Genomic DNA, 16,602 nt, shown 5'->3' with positions numbered 1-16,602 from the left:
AAATAAATAAATAAATAAATAAATAAATAGGGGACTTCCCCAATGGTTCAGTGGTTAAGAACCCACCTACCAATGCAGGGGACACAGGTTCGAACCCTTATGCAGGAAGATCCCACATGCCGCGGAGCAACTACGCCCGCGAGTCACAATTACTGAAGCCCACATGCACAGAGCCCGTGCTCCACAACAAAGAGAAGCCACTGCAATGAGAAGCCCGTGCACTGCAACGAAGAGTAGTCCCCACTCGCCGAGACAAGAAAAAGCCCACCCGCAGCAACAAAGACCCAACGCAGCCCAAAAAAATAAACAAATTAGTTAATTAATTAATTAATTTTTAAAAAAGGAATCACAGGGTCAAAATTCATTGAAATGTGTAGATCTGTGCATTTCAGTACATGTAAATTTACCTCAATAAAATGAATGATTCGTTAAAAAAAAAAAAAAAGATGCATTGGGAACCTGCGAAAAATACTGACTGTAGGACCCAACCCAGAGATCCCAATTCATTAGATTTAGAGTGGAGTCTACACAGCTGAACTTTTTAAAATGTCCCAAATGCTTCTGATGGGCAGCCAGGTTTGGAAACTAATACCCTAGACTTGCACTATGTAATACAGTAATTAGTAACCACATGTCACTATTTAAATTTAAATCCACTAAAATTAAATGAAATTTAAAATTCAGTTCTTCAGTTGCAGTAGGCACCTTTCAAATGTTCAATAGCCACATGTAGCTAACGGCTACTGGACTGGACAACACAGATATAAAACATTTCCATCAACAATGCAGAAAGTTCTAACAAACTTTCAATAGGCAATAAGCTACAAGAAGGCAAGGATTACATCTTTCTTGCTCTTGGCTGAAAGCCTGGTACCAAATATATGTTAAATACGTGAGTAATCCTGGCATATTTCTTTTCAGTCTTTTCTCTGTCCCCTGCTCACTTTCACGTCTGAAACTGATGAGGGATCCCGAGACCTCCCTACCCAGCCCTACAGGAGGGAAGAGCTCTGTCAATCTGGTTTGAGCCAAGTGCCCTGGCAAGGCTGGCGCTTAAGATCCTGTTTACCACCTCTTGGTTTACACAGAAGCCAAAATTCCACATTCTCTTTTCTTCCAAGGGCCCTAGAAGGCAGCCCTCACCTCGGATGTTGGTTTCAAACACAGAGGCGTTCACATCAATATCAAAGTCCACGTTGTCCTGGAGCACTTCAACCACTCTTTGGAATTCTGAGACATTCCCCAAAATCTGAAGGAAAGAGAGATCTGACAGTGAGGCTCTCAGTCTTGTAGGCACTGAAGATGCTAGATTCAGAGTCTAGGATCCTATGCTGGTGTGACTCCCACTTATTCAACTTCAGACCTACAGTTTCTGTTCTAGGACTCCTGGTAACAGGAGAAAACACTGAGAGCTGGAAATCACACAGACCCAGTATCAAGAGACTGGTAAAGTAAATTCTTTGGTACCAATTTAAGAATTTTTATGTACTCATTTAAATGAAACCAATATAAAGACTGTAGACCACATAAGGAAATCTTAGCTTGACATTTACAGTGGATATTTATTGTTTTTAACCTTGTCACATTCATCCTTATGGAAAATACTGCAGGTTGGTTGGCCCAACATTGATTCTCAATCTTTACCCTTGTAGCTCCCAGCCATAGAGGCTAGAAATCCACATATTTGCTTTCTCAGTCTCATCTGCCACTGGGTGATTGTGTTACCCAGTCAATTCTGAGCTTTGTAAAGTCTACTAGGGGCACTTCTCAGAAAGCTTCTGTTTTCCTAATAGAAAGGGACAAGACACAGTTGGCATGGCTTTTACTCTTTTTCTTTCTGCTTTGAAAGCAGATTTGATTTCTGGAGCTGTGGCAGCCATCTTAAGCCATGAGGTACTAAGCATGAGAATGAAAGTCAGTATACTAATGATGGTAGAATGGAAGGATACAAAGAGCATGGGGTCTCTGATGGCACAGTTGAGCAGCTGATCCAATGCTAGAAATTACCTTCAATCAGATTTTCTTATACTTGAGAAAATTAAACCCTTTTGTTTAAACCATCAGTCAAATGCAATCCTGATGCCTTTTATTCTGATATCAGTGTTCCAATTTTCCCTTGAGGAATCACCCTTCTTCCACAGTCACTCCTGTAATTTGAAGAAGCTGACTCCATCCCTTCAGCTGCAAGAATGGGCACTTCACCTGGACCAGCCAACGTACTATATCCCTTGGCCAACTTATTGATTCAGGGATAGATGTGTAACCCAAGCCAGATCAGTGAGACTCAGTCCATGGAATTAATGGAAAAGGACTAATTCTCTCCACACACAGGTTACTAAATGAGTGGGATGAGTCTGGAGTTACCATTGGCTACCCTGCCAGCTTGAGGAGAGCCTGAGAATACAGCCAGCAAAGAAAGCAGAAATAAGAGATGGAGAAAGAGATTCCTAATGACGTTATTTAAATGTCTGGAACCAGCTGGGTTTGAGGTCAGTCTTTACCTGGACTTTTTAGTTATCTGACTCAGTAAATTTCCTTCCTGTCTAAATCAGTTTGATTTGAGTCTCTATCACTTGCAGCCGAAACAATCCTGACTATCTCAGCATTCAAAGCTCTCTATGATTTAGACCTAATCTATCCTTCTAACCATGTCTCTCACTGTTCTTCTGTTGACTTCAGTACCCACTATTCCCTGATTTTCTGCCCTCAGACATGCTGTTCCCTCTACCAGAAAGCTCACCCTATGTCTTCCCATTTCCAAATCCAACCTATCTTCGATTATCTAAATGTCACCTTCTCTAGGAATCCTTTGATTCCTCCAGCTGAAATTAACCTCTTCTTCCTTTAAAAGACTCCAGCAAGTTTATCCCCACAACTCTTAGGGCATCTATTTCTTTCCACATTATGAGAATCTTTGCATAGGCAGGAGCCTCACTCATTCCTGCACTCCCCCAGAGGGCTGAGCACAGTGCATGAAGCAATTACTCAAAAAATATTTGTTAAATGATGACATGAATCTTTCTCCACATTGTAGCCAGTGATCTTTTCAAAACAGGAATCTCATTCCCTACCCTCTTCTTGAAAAAATTCCACTGGCTTTCCACTGCCCCCAAATTAAAGATCGAAATGAAAGATGAAAATAAAAGGCCCAGGTGAAGAATTCATTTTTCACCCACAGTCAAGCTATTAAAAGAAGAAGGATATTGGTTAAGCAATGTTGGAGAGGAAAAGGAAGAGATGAGACACTTACCAACAAGGTGTCCAGAGCATCAATAAGAGTCAGAGAAAAACTGTAAAAGGACAAAAACCCCAGCTGCTTAGTAAGAAAATCAAACACCAGTTATTAAGGCTGCCCCAGATCAGAGACCCCAAAAACTAATAAGTGAAGCACAGCGATGCCTCTGCCAGTCCCACTTGAAATCACAACAGAGAAGCCATTGTGAAAATCGCCGGGAACCTCTGACCCATTTAACGTACCTGGGAGGTGGGCTGACATACAACATCTTATGCAAATAGCTCGACTGTAGTTAAACACATTGCCTATATTCTCTGGCATTCTTCTCCACCATAGGGAGGCAGTATAGATTGTAGCTCAGAGCGCAGGCTTTCCACATCTAAGAATTTATCTCGCAATGCACAGAACTGTAGCCTTGAGAATGCTCATGGCAATATTGTTTTTAGAACAGCAAAAAGCTAGAAATAACCCAAATGTATACCAGTTGAAAAGTGATTAACCAAACTGTAATACATTCAAACAATGCGAAACTATGAGGTGGTCAAAAAGATTGTTATCAAGAGTTCTATGGGCTAAGGGGAAGACATTCAAATTATATAGTTAAATGAAAAAGACAAGTACAGAATAGGCAGTGTCATGTGTCGTATTCTAACTGCATTTTTCAAAAAGAGACATATAGACAGAAAGCAGATTAGTGGTACTTTGGGCCAGTGGTGGTAGAGGGATTAACTATAAAGGGCCACCAGGGAACTTTCCAGTGTGACAGAAATGTTCTCTATCCTGTGATGGTGGTTACTACACACTTAAAATGGGTGCATTTTATATACGTTACACCTTTAAAAGGTTATTTTAAAAGATACACATATACATACCTATATGATGGTATAAGCCAAAAATATTTCTGGAAGGATACACAAGAAAGTTAACAGTGGTTGGAGTTCTAGGGTATGGGAGATATTTATTTTATTATATGATATTGTACTGCTTGAATTTGCCATTACTTGTATTACTTTTTTCAACTAAAAAACGAAAACCAGCACAATTTGTGTTGAGCTTAATTTCTCCAGTCCCTAGCATATTCATTTGTAAAACAGCGATAACAGCAATTAACTCCTAGGGGTGTTAATTAAATGAGATGACACAAGTAAAATGCTTAGCACAGTGTTTAATCAAGGTTAGCTTCAGCTAAATGCAATGATTCTTCACTTACTCAGCAAGGAACAAGACAGAGAATTCCATCTCTCATAGATTTTTATTCTAGTGTAAGTGAGAAAGACAAACTAACACGTAAGTGAAAATGACAGCATCAGAGTGAGAAGTGCTACGATGAAAATAAAAAGGGTGGTTTGTGAGAGTGACCTGTACAGGGTGGGTATTTAGGGGAACTGATGCTAAGGTGACAGTTTGAGCTGAGATCTCAAGAAGCAGTCAGGGATGTGAGGGTAATGGGGGAAGTGGGTTTCAGTTACACTAACAACAAAGGCTCTGAAATTTCATGTTTAGGAGAGTTACATCCCCTCCTAGGCCTGTTTGCCCACTTATAACATGAAGGGGTTGGGTCTTCTGACTTTTTGAAGCCCTTCCACATATACTAAGCCTCCAGAGATTTGCCCAAGTCCCAACAGCTGGTGTCTGTCACTGCTGTGGCCAGAGCCTGGAGGTCCAGACCACCAGGCTAACCCAGCCTTTTTCCACTATGGGAATCCAACTTTCCAGGAGGCTGGGTGGATCCTGGTGGTGCTGGCCTGAATTGGGGGGAACGCGACCCCACTCTGGCTAGGTGGTTTTTCTGGAACCGGTGAGATCATGAAGCCACCAGCTCCAGCATACCCGCCCGCCTAGGACCGGACTGCCAGACCCAGGCCGCCCCCTTGCTCCTCCGCTCGCACTACCTGCCCCAGGTGTCGTGCCCGTCACAGGTGAGAGGTCGCAGCTCGTCGTAGGGAAAAGCATTCTCCAGGTAGCTGTCGTAGGCGTGGTAGAACATGGCCTTGACTCGCTCCCTGGTGCGGGGTACGAGAAATAAGGCAGAGGGCCACCAAACGAAATCAGGCAGAGGAAAAGACAAGAATTAGGGCGGAAAATGGTAATCACCACCTGATTTCTGCGAGGAGCCCAGTGGCGGGGTCCCAGCAGGTCAGGGTGGGGGGTCTGGGATGGAGGAAATGGGGAAGGGACCAGGTCTGGGATTCCCATTCCCCAACTATGGAAGAGCGGGGAGCCGGACCCCCTTCACCTGTAGTGGACGGGGTCGGGCGCGGTGCCATCCGGGCCGGGCGCACCATGGTGCAGGGGAAGCAGCGCACACAGGAGGCCAAACGGGACGAGCAGCCGGAAAGGCATAGAGCGCGTGCCCTGTCAGCGCCGCCGCTGCCGCAGCAGCCACAGCCACTCGCACATTCTGCGATCCTCTGCTGGTTCTTCCGGGAATTAGGAGCACTGCGCCTGCGGGCCGATGAATCACCCACTCACTTCCGGACTACAAGCCACAGAATGCAATGGGCGGTGGAACCCAAGCAAAGAGCATCTTGGGATATGTAGTCTCTGAAGCGGAGATCAACGTGTCTTAAAAGATAGGGGCTAGTACAGCTACTATTATTAATTAATGTTTTAGCAACAGCATTTTTAAAAGCTTTCTTTAATTATTTTTATTTAAGTATAGTTGATGTGCAATATTATATAAGTTACAGGTGTACAGTATAGTGATTCACAATCTATAAAGTTTATAACTCCATTTATAGTTATTATAAAATTTGGCTATATTCCCTGTGCTATACAATCTATCCTTGTAGCTTATTTGATACGTAATAGTTTGTACCTCTTAATCCCCTACACTTATGTTGCCCCTCCCCCCTTCCCTCTCCCCACAGGTAACCACTAGTTTTTTCTCTATATCTGAGTCTGTTTCTTTTTTCTTATAGTCACTACTTTATTGTTTTTTTTAGATACCACATATAAGTGATATCATAGAGTATTTGTCTTTCTTTGTCTGACTTATTTCACTTAGCATAATGCCCTCCAAGTCCAATGAAGTTGTTGAAAATGGCAAAATTTTCATTCTTTTTTATGACTGAGTAGTAGTCCATTGAATACATATACCACATCTTCTTTACCCAGTCATCTGTGATGGACACTTAGCTTGCTTCCATAACTTGGCAAATGTAAATAATACTGTTATGAACATTGGGGTGCATGTATCTTTTTGAATTAGTGTTTTTGTTTTTTTCAGATATATACCCAGAAGTGGAATTGCTGGGTCATTTGGTAGTTCTATTTTTGGTTTTTTGAGAAACCTCCATACTGTTTTCACAGTGGCTGCACCAATTTACATTCCTACCAACAGTTTACAGAGGTTCCTTTTTTTCCACATCCTTGCCAACATTTGTTTTGTTGTCTTTTTGATGATAGCCATTCCTTCAGGTGTGAGGTGATATCTCACTGTGGTTTTCATTTGCATTTCCCTGATGATTAGCATTGTTGAGCATCTTTCCACGTGCCTGTTGGCAATCTGCATGTCCTCTTTGGAGAAATGTCTATTCAGATCTTCTGCCCATTTTATAACTGGGTTGTTTGGTTTTTTTGACATTGAGTTGTATGAGCTGTTTATATATTTTGGATATTAACTGCTTATTGGTCATATTGGCATATTGGCAAATATTTTCTTCCATTCAGTAGGTTGTCTTTTTGTTTTCTCGATGGTTTCCTTTGCTATGCAAAAGCTTTTAAGTTTGATTAAGTCCTATTTGTTTATTTTTGCTTTTATTTCCTTTGCTATAGGAGACTGATCCAAATAAATGTTGCTGTGATTTATGTCAAAGAATGTTCTGCCCATGATTTATTCTAGGAGTGTTATGGTTTCAGGTCTTACATTTATGTTTTTAATCCATTTTGAGTTTATTTTTGTATGTGGTGTTAGAGAATGTTCTAATTTCATTCTTTTACATATAAGTGTCCAGTTTTCCCAGCACCACTTACTAAAGAAACTGCCTTTTCTCCTTTGTATATTCTTGCCTCCTTTGTCCTAGATTAATTGACCATAAGTGTGTGGGTTTATTTCTGGGCTCTCTATTCTGTTCCATGGATCTATGTCTCTGTTTTTATGCCAGTAGCATACTATTTTGATTACTGTAGCTTTGTAGTATTATCTGAAGTCAGAGCACATGATTCCTCCAGCTCTGTTCTTCTTTCTCAAGATTGTTTTGGTTATCCAGGGTCTTTCGTGTTTCCATATAATTTTTAAGATTATTTGCTCTCGTTCTGTGAAAAATGCCATTGGTAGATTGATAGGGATTGCATTGAACCTACAGATTGCCTGGGGTAGTATGGCCATTTAAAAATATTAATTCTTCCAATTCAAGAACATAGTGTATCTTTCCATCTGTTTGTGACATCTTCAATTTCTTTCTTAGCAACAGCATTTTGAAGGACTTGTGTACTAAGACTGTATGTGTACTTTAAATATATTATCTTTTTTTAAAACCACCTTATTAAGCATGAAGGCAGAGACCAGTGGGGCCTCAATATTTATTAGTGGATGTATTTAAAGATGGATGAAGAATGTTCAGCCTTTATCATAATTAGAATTTTATTGAGTTTCCCAAACGAGTTCCTTGCTAATCATGTAAGATACAACTTACTTCCAAAGCTGCTACTCTCAAGATTTTCAGAAATCCCTTCAGTTCTAGGAATTCATGAAATCTTGACATTCCTTTTCTCCCATTTGGGACATGGTCACATCATCATGGTCTCTTCAGTCTCCGTCCCAATGCAGAAGCTACCCCCTCCCAATCCCCTGGACCATCTCAGCCCTGCACCTCAGGGCTGCAGCCCTGTAGGTTACCCCATGTGAGAATGAAGACCTGGGACACTATAGCTTTGAGAAGGTTGTGACCCATTTTTCCATTTTCCTTTTTGCAAGTTCCCAGAGTTTTGTCAGCCCTTTGGACCATAGCAACACACATGACTTTGGGCAGTGTGGTGTGCAGTAGAATCAACCCTAGATTTGAAGTGCGACCAGGACTTCAATCCCAACTTTATCACTTAAAGCCTCTATATGTGACCCTAGGCAGGGCCCTCCCCTTCTGTGAGCCCAGCTTCTTCATATGTAAAATGAGGAATTTGAACAAGTGGATCTCTGAGGTCCTTTTAACCTGAGCTTTCTGTGATGCTAGGATTGGCCATCCTCTTCTTTGCTAAAAAATGGCAGCTCAGTTCCTTGAGCTGCAGTGAAGGCATGTTTGGTCTCCTTTGGTCCAAAGTCCTTGAAAATATCCCTCAGATATATATCCCGAAATTTCACCAGTAGGTACGAGAATTAAAACCTTGACTTACCCCAGAGATCTTGAGGTAGTACAGTACAGAAGTTAAAAGTGTGGGCTTTAGATATGAGCAGACCTGGGCTTCCCTGGTGGCGCAGTGGTTGACAGTCTGCCTGCCAATGCAGGGGACACGAGTTCGAGCCCTGGGCTGGGAAGATCCCACATGGCGCGGAGCAACTGGGCCCGTGAGCCACAACTACTGAGCCTGCGTGTCTGGAGCTTGTGCTCCGCAACAAGAGAGGCCGCGACAGTGAGAGGCCCGCGCACCGCGATGAAGAGTGGCCCCCACTCACTCAACTAGGGAAAGCCCACGCACAGAAACGAAGACCCAACACAGCCAAAAATAAATAAATAAATAGATTTGAGCAGACCTGAGTTGGAATACTAGCTCCATCACCTGTTAGGAGTGTGGCTCCACCAGCTTTTCTTCTGAGCCTCATTTTACTCATCTGTAAAATAGGAATAATATTAGTATTATATTCACCTAATAGGATTATGAGGGTTCAGTGAGCTACTGCATATAAAGTGCTTGTCACAGTGCCTTTCAGAAGAGACAAACAAAAGATATTAGGATGCTTTTGGAAACTCTTCTTGGAAGTGCCAGATGGAAGGGAAAGGAGATGACAGTAAACTGAGACTTGGATAACAACACAGGGGCACGGTGTCAGTTTTCTGCGACTATGGTAACAAATTATAATTACCACAAACTTGGTGGTTCAAAGCAACAGAAATGTATTCTCTTACAGTTCTGGAGGCCAGAAGTCTGAAATTAGTTTCACTGGGCCAAAATCAAGATATTGGCAGGCCCGGAGCCTCTAGGGAAGAACCTGCTCCTTGCCTCTCCAGCTTCCCAGGGAAAAGAGAATGTTACTGACATTCTTTGGCCTGTGGCTGCGTCACTCCAATCTCTTTTTCCGTGTTCACATCACCTCCTCCTCTGTGGATTAGTATCGTATCTCTCTCTGCCTCTCTAAGGACACCTGTGACTGCATTTGGGCCCTACCTAGATAATACAGGATAATCTCCCATCTCAAGATCCTTAACTTGATCACATAGGCAAAGACCCTTTTTCCAAACAGGGTACACTTAAAGATTCCAGGGACTAGGACCTAATTGTCTTTAGGGGGCCATTTTTTTTAGCATAGCATAGGTACTAAGCATTTTTCGGGTCTGGGCCCTTCCATGCTATGAAACTCAGCCAGGCCTAAGTGTCCTTCTCTTCTCTACATAAGTCCTGTCACTTATCTTCTTGTCTCCATTCAAAACTCTCACGTGGATTAAATGTTTGCAGGGAGAGTGGGGCCAGGTGCCTGGATTTGGTAATGATGGGTCGCTTTTGATGAGCAAGATTGAAATACTCATAATTTTTGTTTTCTTTTTCTAGCTTGATAAAAATGTGCATTTCCACATTGTCACAGAGCAAATACAATCATGACTTATATTTTCACAATTTATACGGTTGATTTCATGGTTTTTCATAAGAAAAAACTTTCTTTTTTTTTTTAACCTTTTGGAATGTATTAGGTCTCTTCCTTCCTGGCTTTACCTCTCACTCTGTGATTATCATATTAGATTCTAAAAGGTTGTGGTCCATCAGAGAAATGTCAATCTTGAATATTTATTCATGAAGACTCAGAGTAACCTTAATTTTCTGATTCAAAATCTGGAAATTGACAATGCTACAAAGGATGTCTGGGGATTAAATGGGATAGTGGTGAAAATTCTAGCACAGTGACTAGAACGTATTAATTTCTTAATAAGTATTCTCTTTCCTGTGCCCCATTCCTCTTTTTTTTTAAGTGGGGGTATGTTAATTAGTTCCATTTATTGAGCACCTGTCCCTAATAATCCCAGCTGTTATAGGTAATAATTTCTACCCTCAAGAACTTGAAGCACAGTGCTGGGTATACAACGAAGATTACAAGTCAAGCCACAGACCTTTCCCTTGAAGTGCCTGAAATTTTGATAGAAAGGAAAGACATCTTTTGGAGAATACCTGGAATCACAGAGTGTTCGAGTTTTCCTGTGCGTGTTTGGAGGATGGGCAGAGTGTATTAATACCCCAGGTCAGTATTCTTGAACTCTGTGTCGAGTGGAGAAAGCCGTGGACTCGTGGTCAGAAGTCCTTTGTTCTATTACTGGTTTAGTCATTGTCTCTGTGTGATCTTGGGCAAGTCACTTTCCCTTTTGGGGACTCAGTTTCCAAATCTGGAAAATGAGAGAATGAGACTACCTTTCAGTACAAGGAAAATGTTAACAGATTCATAGAGTTATTGCAAAAAAATCAAGAAGCAGAATTCAATACACATTAACTGCAGAAATTTTCCCCCAGAAACAATCATGAAGCAGAATAAAACTGTAGGATGACACTCCAAATAAAATTTGATTATTTCCCAACTGAATAATAATAATAATAATAAAGAAGAGGAGAAGGAGAGGGGAGGAGGAGGAGAAGGGGAAGGCCAAAATGTATTGATAATAGCAAGAATTTATATAGCATTTACTATGTCCCAGGCTCTGTTCTTGGGACATTAGTCCTCACCACGATCCTCTGAGACAATACTATTATTATTACCATTTTAAAGATTTTAAAAATTGAGACACAGATTTTAAAAATTGAAGACAGGTTTAGTAATAATCAACGTCTCACACTGAATAAGTTGTAGAGCCAAGATTCAGACCTAGTCTATATTCTACTACATTGATGAAATTAATGACAATTGTATAAATAAAAGTCCAAAACAGAATTAAAACGTGGGGATCTGATTGACTTCGGCAGTATCCTCTAACTTTAGCTTCATGTGATTCTACATTCACCATTCCCTTCCTTTTTGCTGGAAAGTCAGAATAAAAGGTTCAATTCCCTGAAGCTGGAAGCCCAGGCATTTTAGTTCTCCTTTGACCCAGTACTCTTAACTACTTTTAGCAGGGAAGTATCTGGAAATTCCTTTTCTAGCATCTGGAGGTCGTGTGGTTCAAGCAGATTCTCTCAACTCCCAGAGCAGAGCTTGCATACTACATACTTTTGGAATGCCAAGAGACAGCTAGTTTGTTTCTGGGAAATTTCCCATCTGTTGCTTTGTAGAAATGCTCGAATTTCCCCTGTCCCCAGTATATACAAAATTTAGAGCACATCGGAGACCTAGAACATGTTTTTAATACTCATATTCCATGTAACATTCTCTAGGCTAAATCTGCCTGGAGAAACTTAGTCATCCTGGTTGTATTTAGGCAAAAGTACAAAATAAAGAAATGAACCACCCACAGATGGTCTCATTGTCTGGTTAGTCCCAGGCCCTGAGCCGGATTATAATCTTTGAGATCTCAAGCCTTGAAAATGGTATCCATCCCTCATATGCAATTCAAAACAAAAATAATCTTATACTATAAAATAAAGGGAGGTGATAGCCAAAAGATGGAAGCAATGCAAGCATCCATCAATGGATAACTGGATAAACAAAATGTGATATAAATACAATGGAATATTATTCAGTGTTAAACAGGAGGGAAATTCTGACACGTGGTACAACTTGGATGAACCTTGAGGACATGATGCTAAGTGAAATAAGCCAGCCACAAGAGAACAAATGTTGTATGACACCATTTATATGAGGTACCTAGAGTAGTCAGATGCATAGAGACAGAAAGTAGAGGGTGGTTGCCAGTGGCTGGGGGAAGGGCAATGTGTTACTGTTTAATAGGTACAGAGTTTCACTTTTGCAAGATGAAAACAGTTCTGCAGATGGATGGTGGTGATCGTTGCACAACAATGTGACTGTACTTAATGCCATTGAACTGTACACTTAAAATGGTTAGGATGGTAAATTTTATGTTATATGTATTTTACCACAATTTTATAAATTGAAAAAAAATAAATGGATAGTGGTCCCCAAAATTTCTGATTTTTTTCCATGGTGCCTACTTCACTGCCTTTTTGGAAATATCCAGTTCTTTCAAAAATATATATATATGTTCTTACGGAGGGGAGGGATATGTGCCTGCTTTGCTGATGCCCAAAGCAGATACTTCTTCTGCCTATTTAATGAGACAGAATTAGCATTACAACACCCCAGGCTGAAGGAAGGAAGAGCATAGGGTCCTGCAGGGTTCCCCACTCAGTCTACCAGTTCTGTAGGTCCCAACTCTGACGCTGGGGAGAAGGAAAAAAGCCTAACAGAATGAAAATCCTTTCAGCAAATATTTATTGAGAGCCTTATAATAATAACAGTATCTACTAAACTAAACTTACCAGTGTTAAGAAAAACTATCTAAAACGTTATTAAAGTAAAAAGATGATTATGTGACCTTTTGCTGTCACAATAAAGCATTGATCAGCAAGTCTACTCAAGAGTCATCTGCCTCTGAAGAGAAATTTAACATTATTTACACAACTGATTAGGGCCCAGACATTTCACAATTCTGTTAAGTAATAAGATGTAAAGATTTTCTTTTATGTCTAGTAGAGAAGATAATCCTTAAGCTTATGGTTTTATTACCCTGTAGGACCTTAATCCATTTGAATATAATTCAGCAATATCATTTCAATATTTTTCTTTTTCAGTGACTATAAAACCCCCAGTTTTCGGTGGGGGGGGGTGGCCATGGTGGAATGAACTGGGAGATTGGGATTGACATGTATACACTAATATGTATAAAATAGATAACTAATAAGAACCTGCTGTATAAAAAAATAAATTTTTTTTAAAAACCAGTTTTTATATTGTTTTGAACCGGCTTTGTCATCCTGCCAGCCCCCTTATTAATAAGTTAAATGAAATTTTGACCCATGCTCACTGTTTGTATGAGAATTATGTTTTTAACATGCTGAGAATCAGCCTTTACACTAAGTGTCAGATCCTAGGTTAAGCAATTCACAGACCCAAGATACCCCTTTGAGGTAGTTTCTATTTTTATTCCCATTTTCCAGATGAGAAAGCTGATGCACAATAAAAGATTAAATAATTTTCTAAGGGCCAATTATGTGCCAGGCATTTTGCTGGTCACAATTTTCCCTCCTTCCCTAGATGTTCTATTTATTTGTTCATTCATCCAATAAATATCTATTGAGCACTTACCATGTGCCAGGTACTCTACTAGCCTTGTGTTACAGAAACGTTAAAACCCATTCCCTGCCCTCTTACAGCTTTTGGTATGAAGGAGAGATGCTTAAACAGACAATTATCATGGAAAGAAGTTAGCTGTGATGAGGGGAGAGGGCTATGGTAGAACAGAGGGAATATCCAACACAAATTTGCGTGACATCAGGGAAGGCTTCCTGGAGTAAGACATACCTACTCTAATAGGTGTTAGGTGCGCCAAAAGGGGGTGAGAATTATCTGAAGATAAAGTCTCCATTCCTTAGTGTAGTATGACAGACTCTTCATCGGACTCCTGCTTACCTCTTCACATCACTTTGCCCTCCCCGCTGCCCACCTATTCCGTTTTGGCCACACTTAAGTACTTCTAATTTCTCAAGCATGTTATATTCTTTCTCCTCTCATATTACATTCTTTTGCACCTTCTTCTCCCTCTATCTGAAACAACTCTTCCCCATACCTTCTGCCCTTCCCCCACTGCCATCCCTCATTTGCCCTGCAGGACCACCTTAGGCATCACCTCCTCCAAGAAGCCTTCTCTGACCCCCAGGCTAAGTTAGAGGACTCTACTCTCATAAGCTCGATCCCCCTCATGCTCCCCAACCCCAGTCCTCCACCTCCCTGGCCCTCTCTCTTAACACTTATCACACTGTATTATCACTGTCTGCCTATACGTCTCTCTCCCCTGCTTGACTGTCTGCTTCCTGAGGAGGGATCTTGTCTGCTTCAGGTCCTAGTACACAGTAAGTGCTCAATAAATGCCCACTGAATGAAAGAATGCAGCAGCCTATGAACAGCTTTAGAGGAAATAAAGGAAGACGAGATGGCTCTCAGAAGTCCTTGGAAATAGGGAGTTCCCTGGTGGTCCAGTGGTTAGGACTCAGCATTTTCACTGCTGTGGCCCAGGTTCAATCCCTGGTTGGGGAACTAAGATCCTGCAAGCTGATCCCACACGGCACGACCAAAAAAAAAAAAATGAGGCTCCTCTTGGAAATCAATTGTGAGCAGTTCAGAGTAAGAGAAGCATAGAGTGTAGTGGCAATTGCTATGGACTAAGATAGCAAAAATACTACGTGCCCGGACCTGTACTAAGTGGTTCACTTATATCATTTCATTCTCACCACAACTCTATGAGACAGGTATTATTATTCTTCCTATTTAACTGATGGGCTCAAGGAGGCCAGGTGGCATGCCCTATATCCCACAGCTAACAAGTGGCCAAGCTGAGATGTGAGCCCAGGCAGCTTTACTCCAGAGCCCATGGCCTCATCCTTGGTGTTACATTCAATACCACCTCTGCTCTGGGTCCTGGGAGGATGAAGCAGGCTGAGAAGAGAGCACAAAGGTGCCCTCCAGGGGTTTATAGTCCAGGAGAGAAGACAAGGGGATAGAAGGTGACAATATAGCTACAATGAAGCTACCAGGGGAGGCAATGTTCCATTGGTTTTGTGAGTAGAGTGAGAAGTCAAATATAGCTGGGGGCATCCTGGTAGGCTTTCAGAAAGAAGTGGTATCCCAGCAGGGCTTTGAAGGAATGGAGAGGACATGGAGAAGTCTAGAGAAAAACAGCAGAAGAGTAAAATATATGTAACAAGGATAATACCTCATGAAGAATTGTCTGCAACAGCGCAAGGTTAGTTTAACACTAGAAACAATGCATTTGCCACATTTACAAATTAAAGATGGAAAATCATATGATCATTTCATTAGATGATGATAAAGGATTTGAAAAACTCAAAACATTTATGATAAAAACTCAGCAAACTGGGAATAAAAATAATCTTCCTAAAGAAAAAAAGAATTTTCCTTACTCCAATAAAGGCTATCTGTTTTTTTTTCAATATAGCAAACATCATAAAAGCTTTCCTTTTCAAGTCAGGAAAATGAAAAGAATACTCACTTATATTTTCTATCATTTCTATTCAACATTGTACTAGAGATCAGAGCCAGAACGATAAGTTAAGAAAAAGAAACTGTATAAAAACTAGAAAGGAAGGAATAAAACTATCACTATCTACTAATGATATGACTATGCATATAGAAAATCGAAAGAATCTACAAATAACTATTGAAATAAAATAGTGAAGGTTTCTAGATACAAAATCAATGCAATAAAAGTATCAGTATTTCTATATACCAGCAATAAACAGAACATGAAATTTCTTGTAATTACCATGGCCAATAACATTTTAAAATATGAAGGACCTAGGGAAAAAAATCTAACAAAGGATGGGCAAGATGTCTGGAGAGAAACTCATGTAACTCTGGGAGACACCAAAGGAGATAGAAATAAATGAAGAGATATACTCTATCATGCGTTGGACAATTCAATATTGTGAAGATGTCAATATTCCCCAAAGCCATTAACACATTAAATGCAATACCAACTAAAATCCCAACAACTTGACAAAATGATTCTAAAATTTATGTATAGAAATTCAAGATTCGAAAGTAGCCAAGACATGGGAATTCCCTGGTGGCCCAGTGGTTAGGACTCCATGCTTTCACTGCCGAGGGCCCAGATTTGATCCCTGGTCGGGGAACTAGGATTCCACAGGCTGTGGTGTGGCAAAAAAAAAAAAAAAAAAAAAAAAAAAGCCAAGACACTCTTGAAGAATAAGGTGGGAAGACTTGATCTGCAAGAAATGAAGATGTATTATAAGTCTATACTAATTGAGACACTGTGACATTGGTGCAGGGAGAGAAGAATAGGCCACTGAAACAAAAGAAGCACATTTACTATAAGTCAGAGATGTCACTGCAGATCAGTAAGGAAGGGCAGACTTTCAAGAAGTGTTGCTGGGACAATGGGCTATCCACAAAAGGGAAACTAATCTTTTTTTTTTAATTTAATTTAATTTATTTATTTTTATATAGCAGTTTCTTATTAGTTGTCTATTTATACACATTAGTGTATATATGTCAATCCCAATCTCCCAATTCATCCCAACAC

At 40.6% G+C, this 16,602-nt stretch overlaps 1 protein-coding gene and 1 non-coding gene across 2 annotated transcripts in view; one reads left to right on the top strand and one right to left on the bottom strand.

Annotated features, from left to right (window-relative positions):
• Positions 1 to 5,886, bottom strand: part of EDEM2 (ER degradation enhancing alpha-mannosidase like protein 2) — a 30,265-nt gene extending 24,379 nt beyond the window's left edge. Inside the window, exons 1-4 of the mRNA XM_007123742.4 lie at positions 5,472 to 5,886; positions 5,128 to 5,238; positions 3,251 to 3,290; positions 1,144 to 1,249 (exon numbers count right to left, since the gene is read on the bottom strand). Coding sequence (XP_007123804.1) covers positions 1,144 to 1,249; positions 3,251 to 3,290; positions 5,128 to 5,238; positions 5,472 to 5,578 — 364 coding nt within the window. The 5' untranslated portion in view covers positions 5,579 to 5,886. The remainder of the gene's footprint in view (positions 1 to 1,143; positions 1,250 to 3,250; positions 3,291 to 5,127; positions 5,239 to 5,471) is intronic.
• Positions 5,887 to 14,504: 8,618 nt separating this feature from the next.
• TRNAE-UUC (transfer RNA glutamic acid (anticodon UUC)) lies at positions 14,505 to 14,576 on the top strand. The gene has a single exon. It is a non-coding gene; the product is annotated as a tRNA-Glu (tRNA).
• Positions 14,577 to 16,602: the final 2,026 nt, after the last annotated feature.

This window comes from Physeter macrocephalus, chromosome 14 (genome assembly GCF_002837175.3).
Source record: "Physeter macrocephalus isolate SW-GA chromosome 14, ASM283717v5, whole genome shotgun sequence".
Lineage (NCBI taxonomy): Eukaryota > Metazoa > Chordata > Mammalia > Artiodactyla > Physeteridae > Physeter > Physeter macrocephalus.
This window is presented reverse-complemented; position numbering and strand designations above follow the sequence as displayed.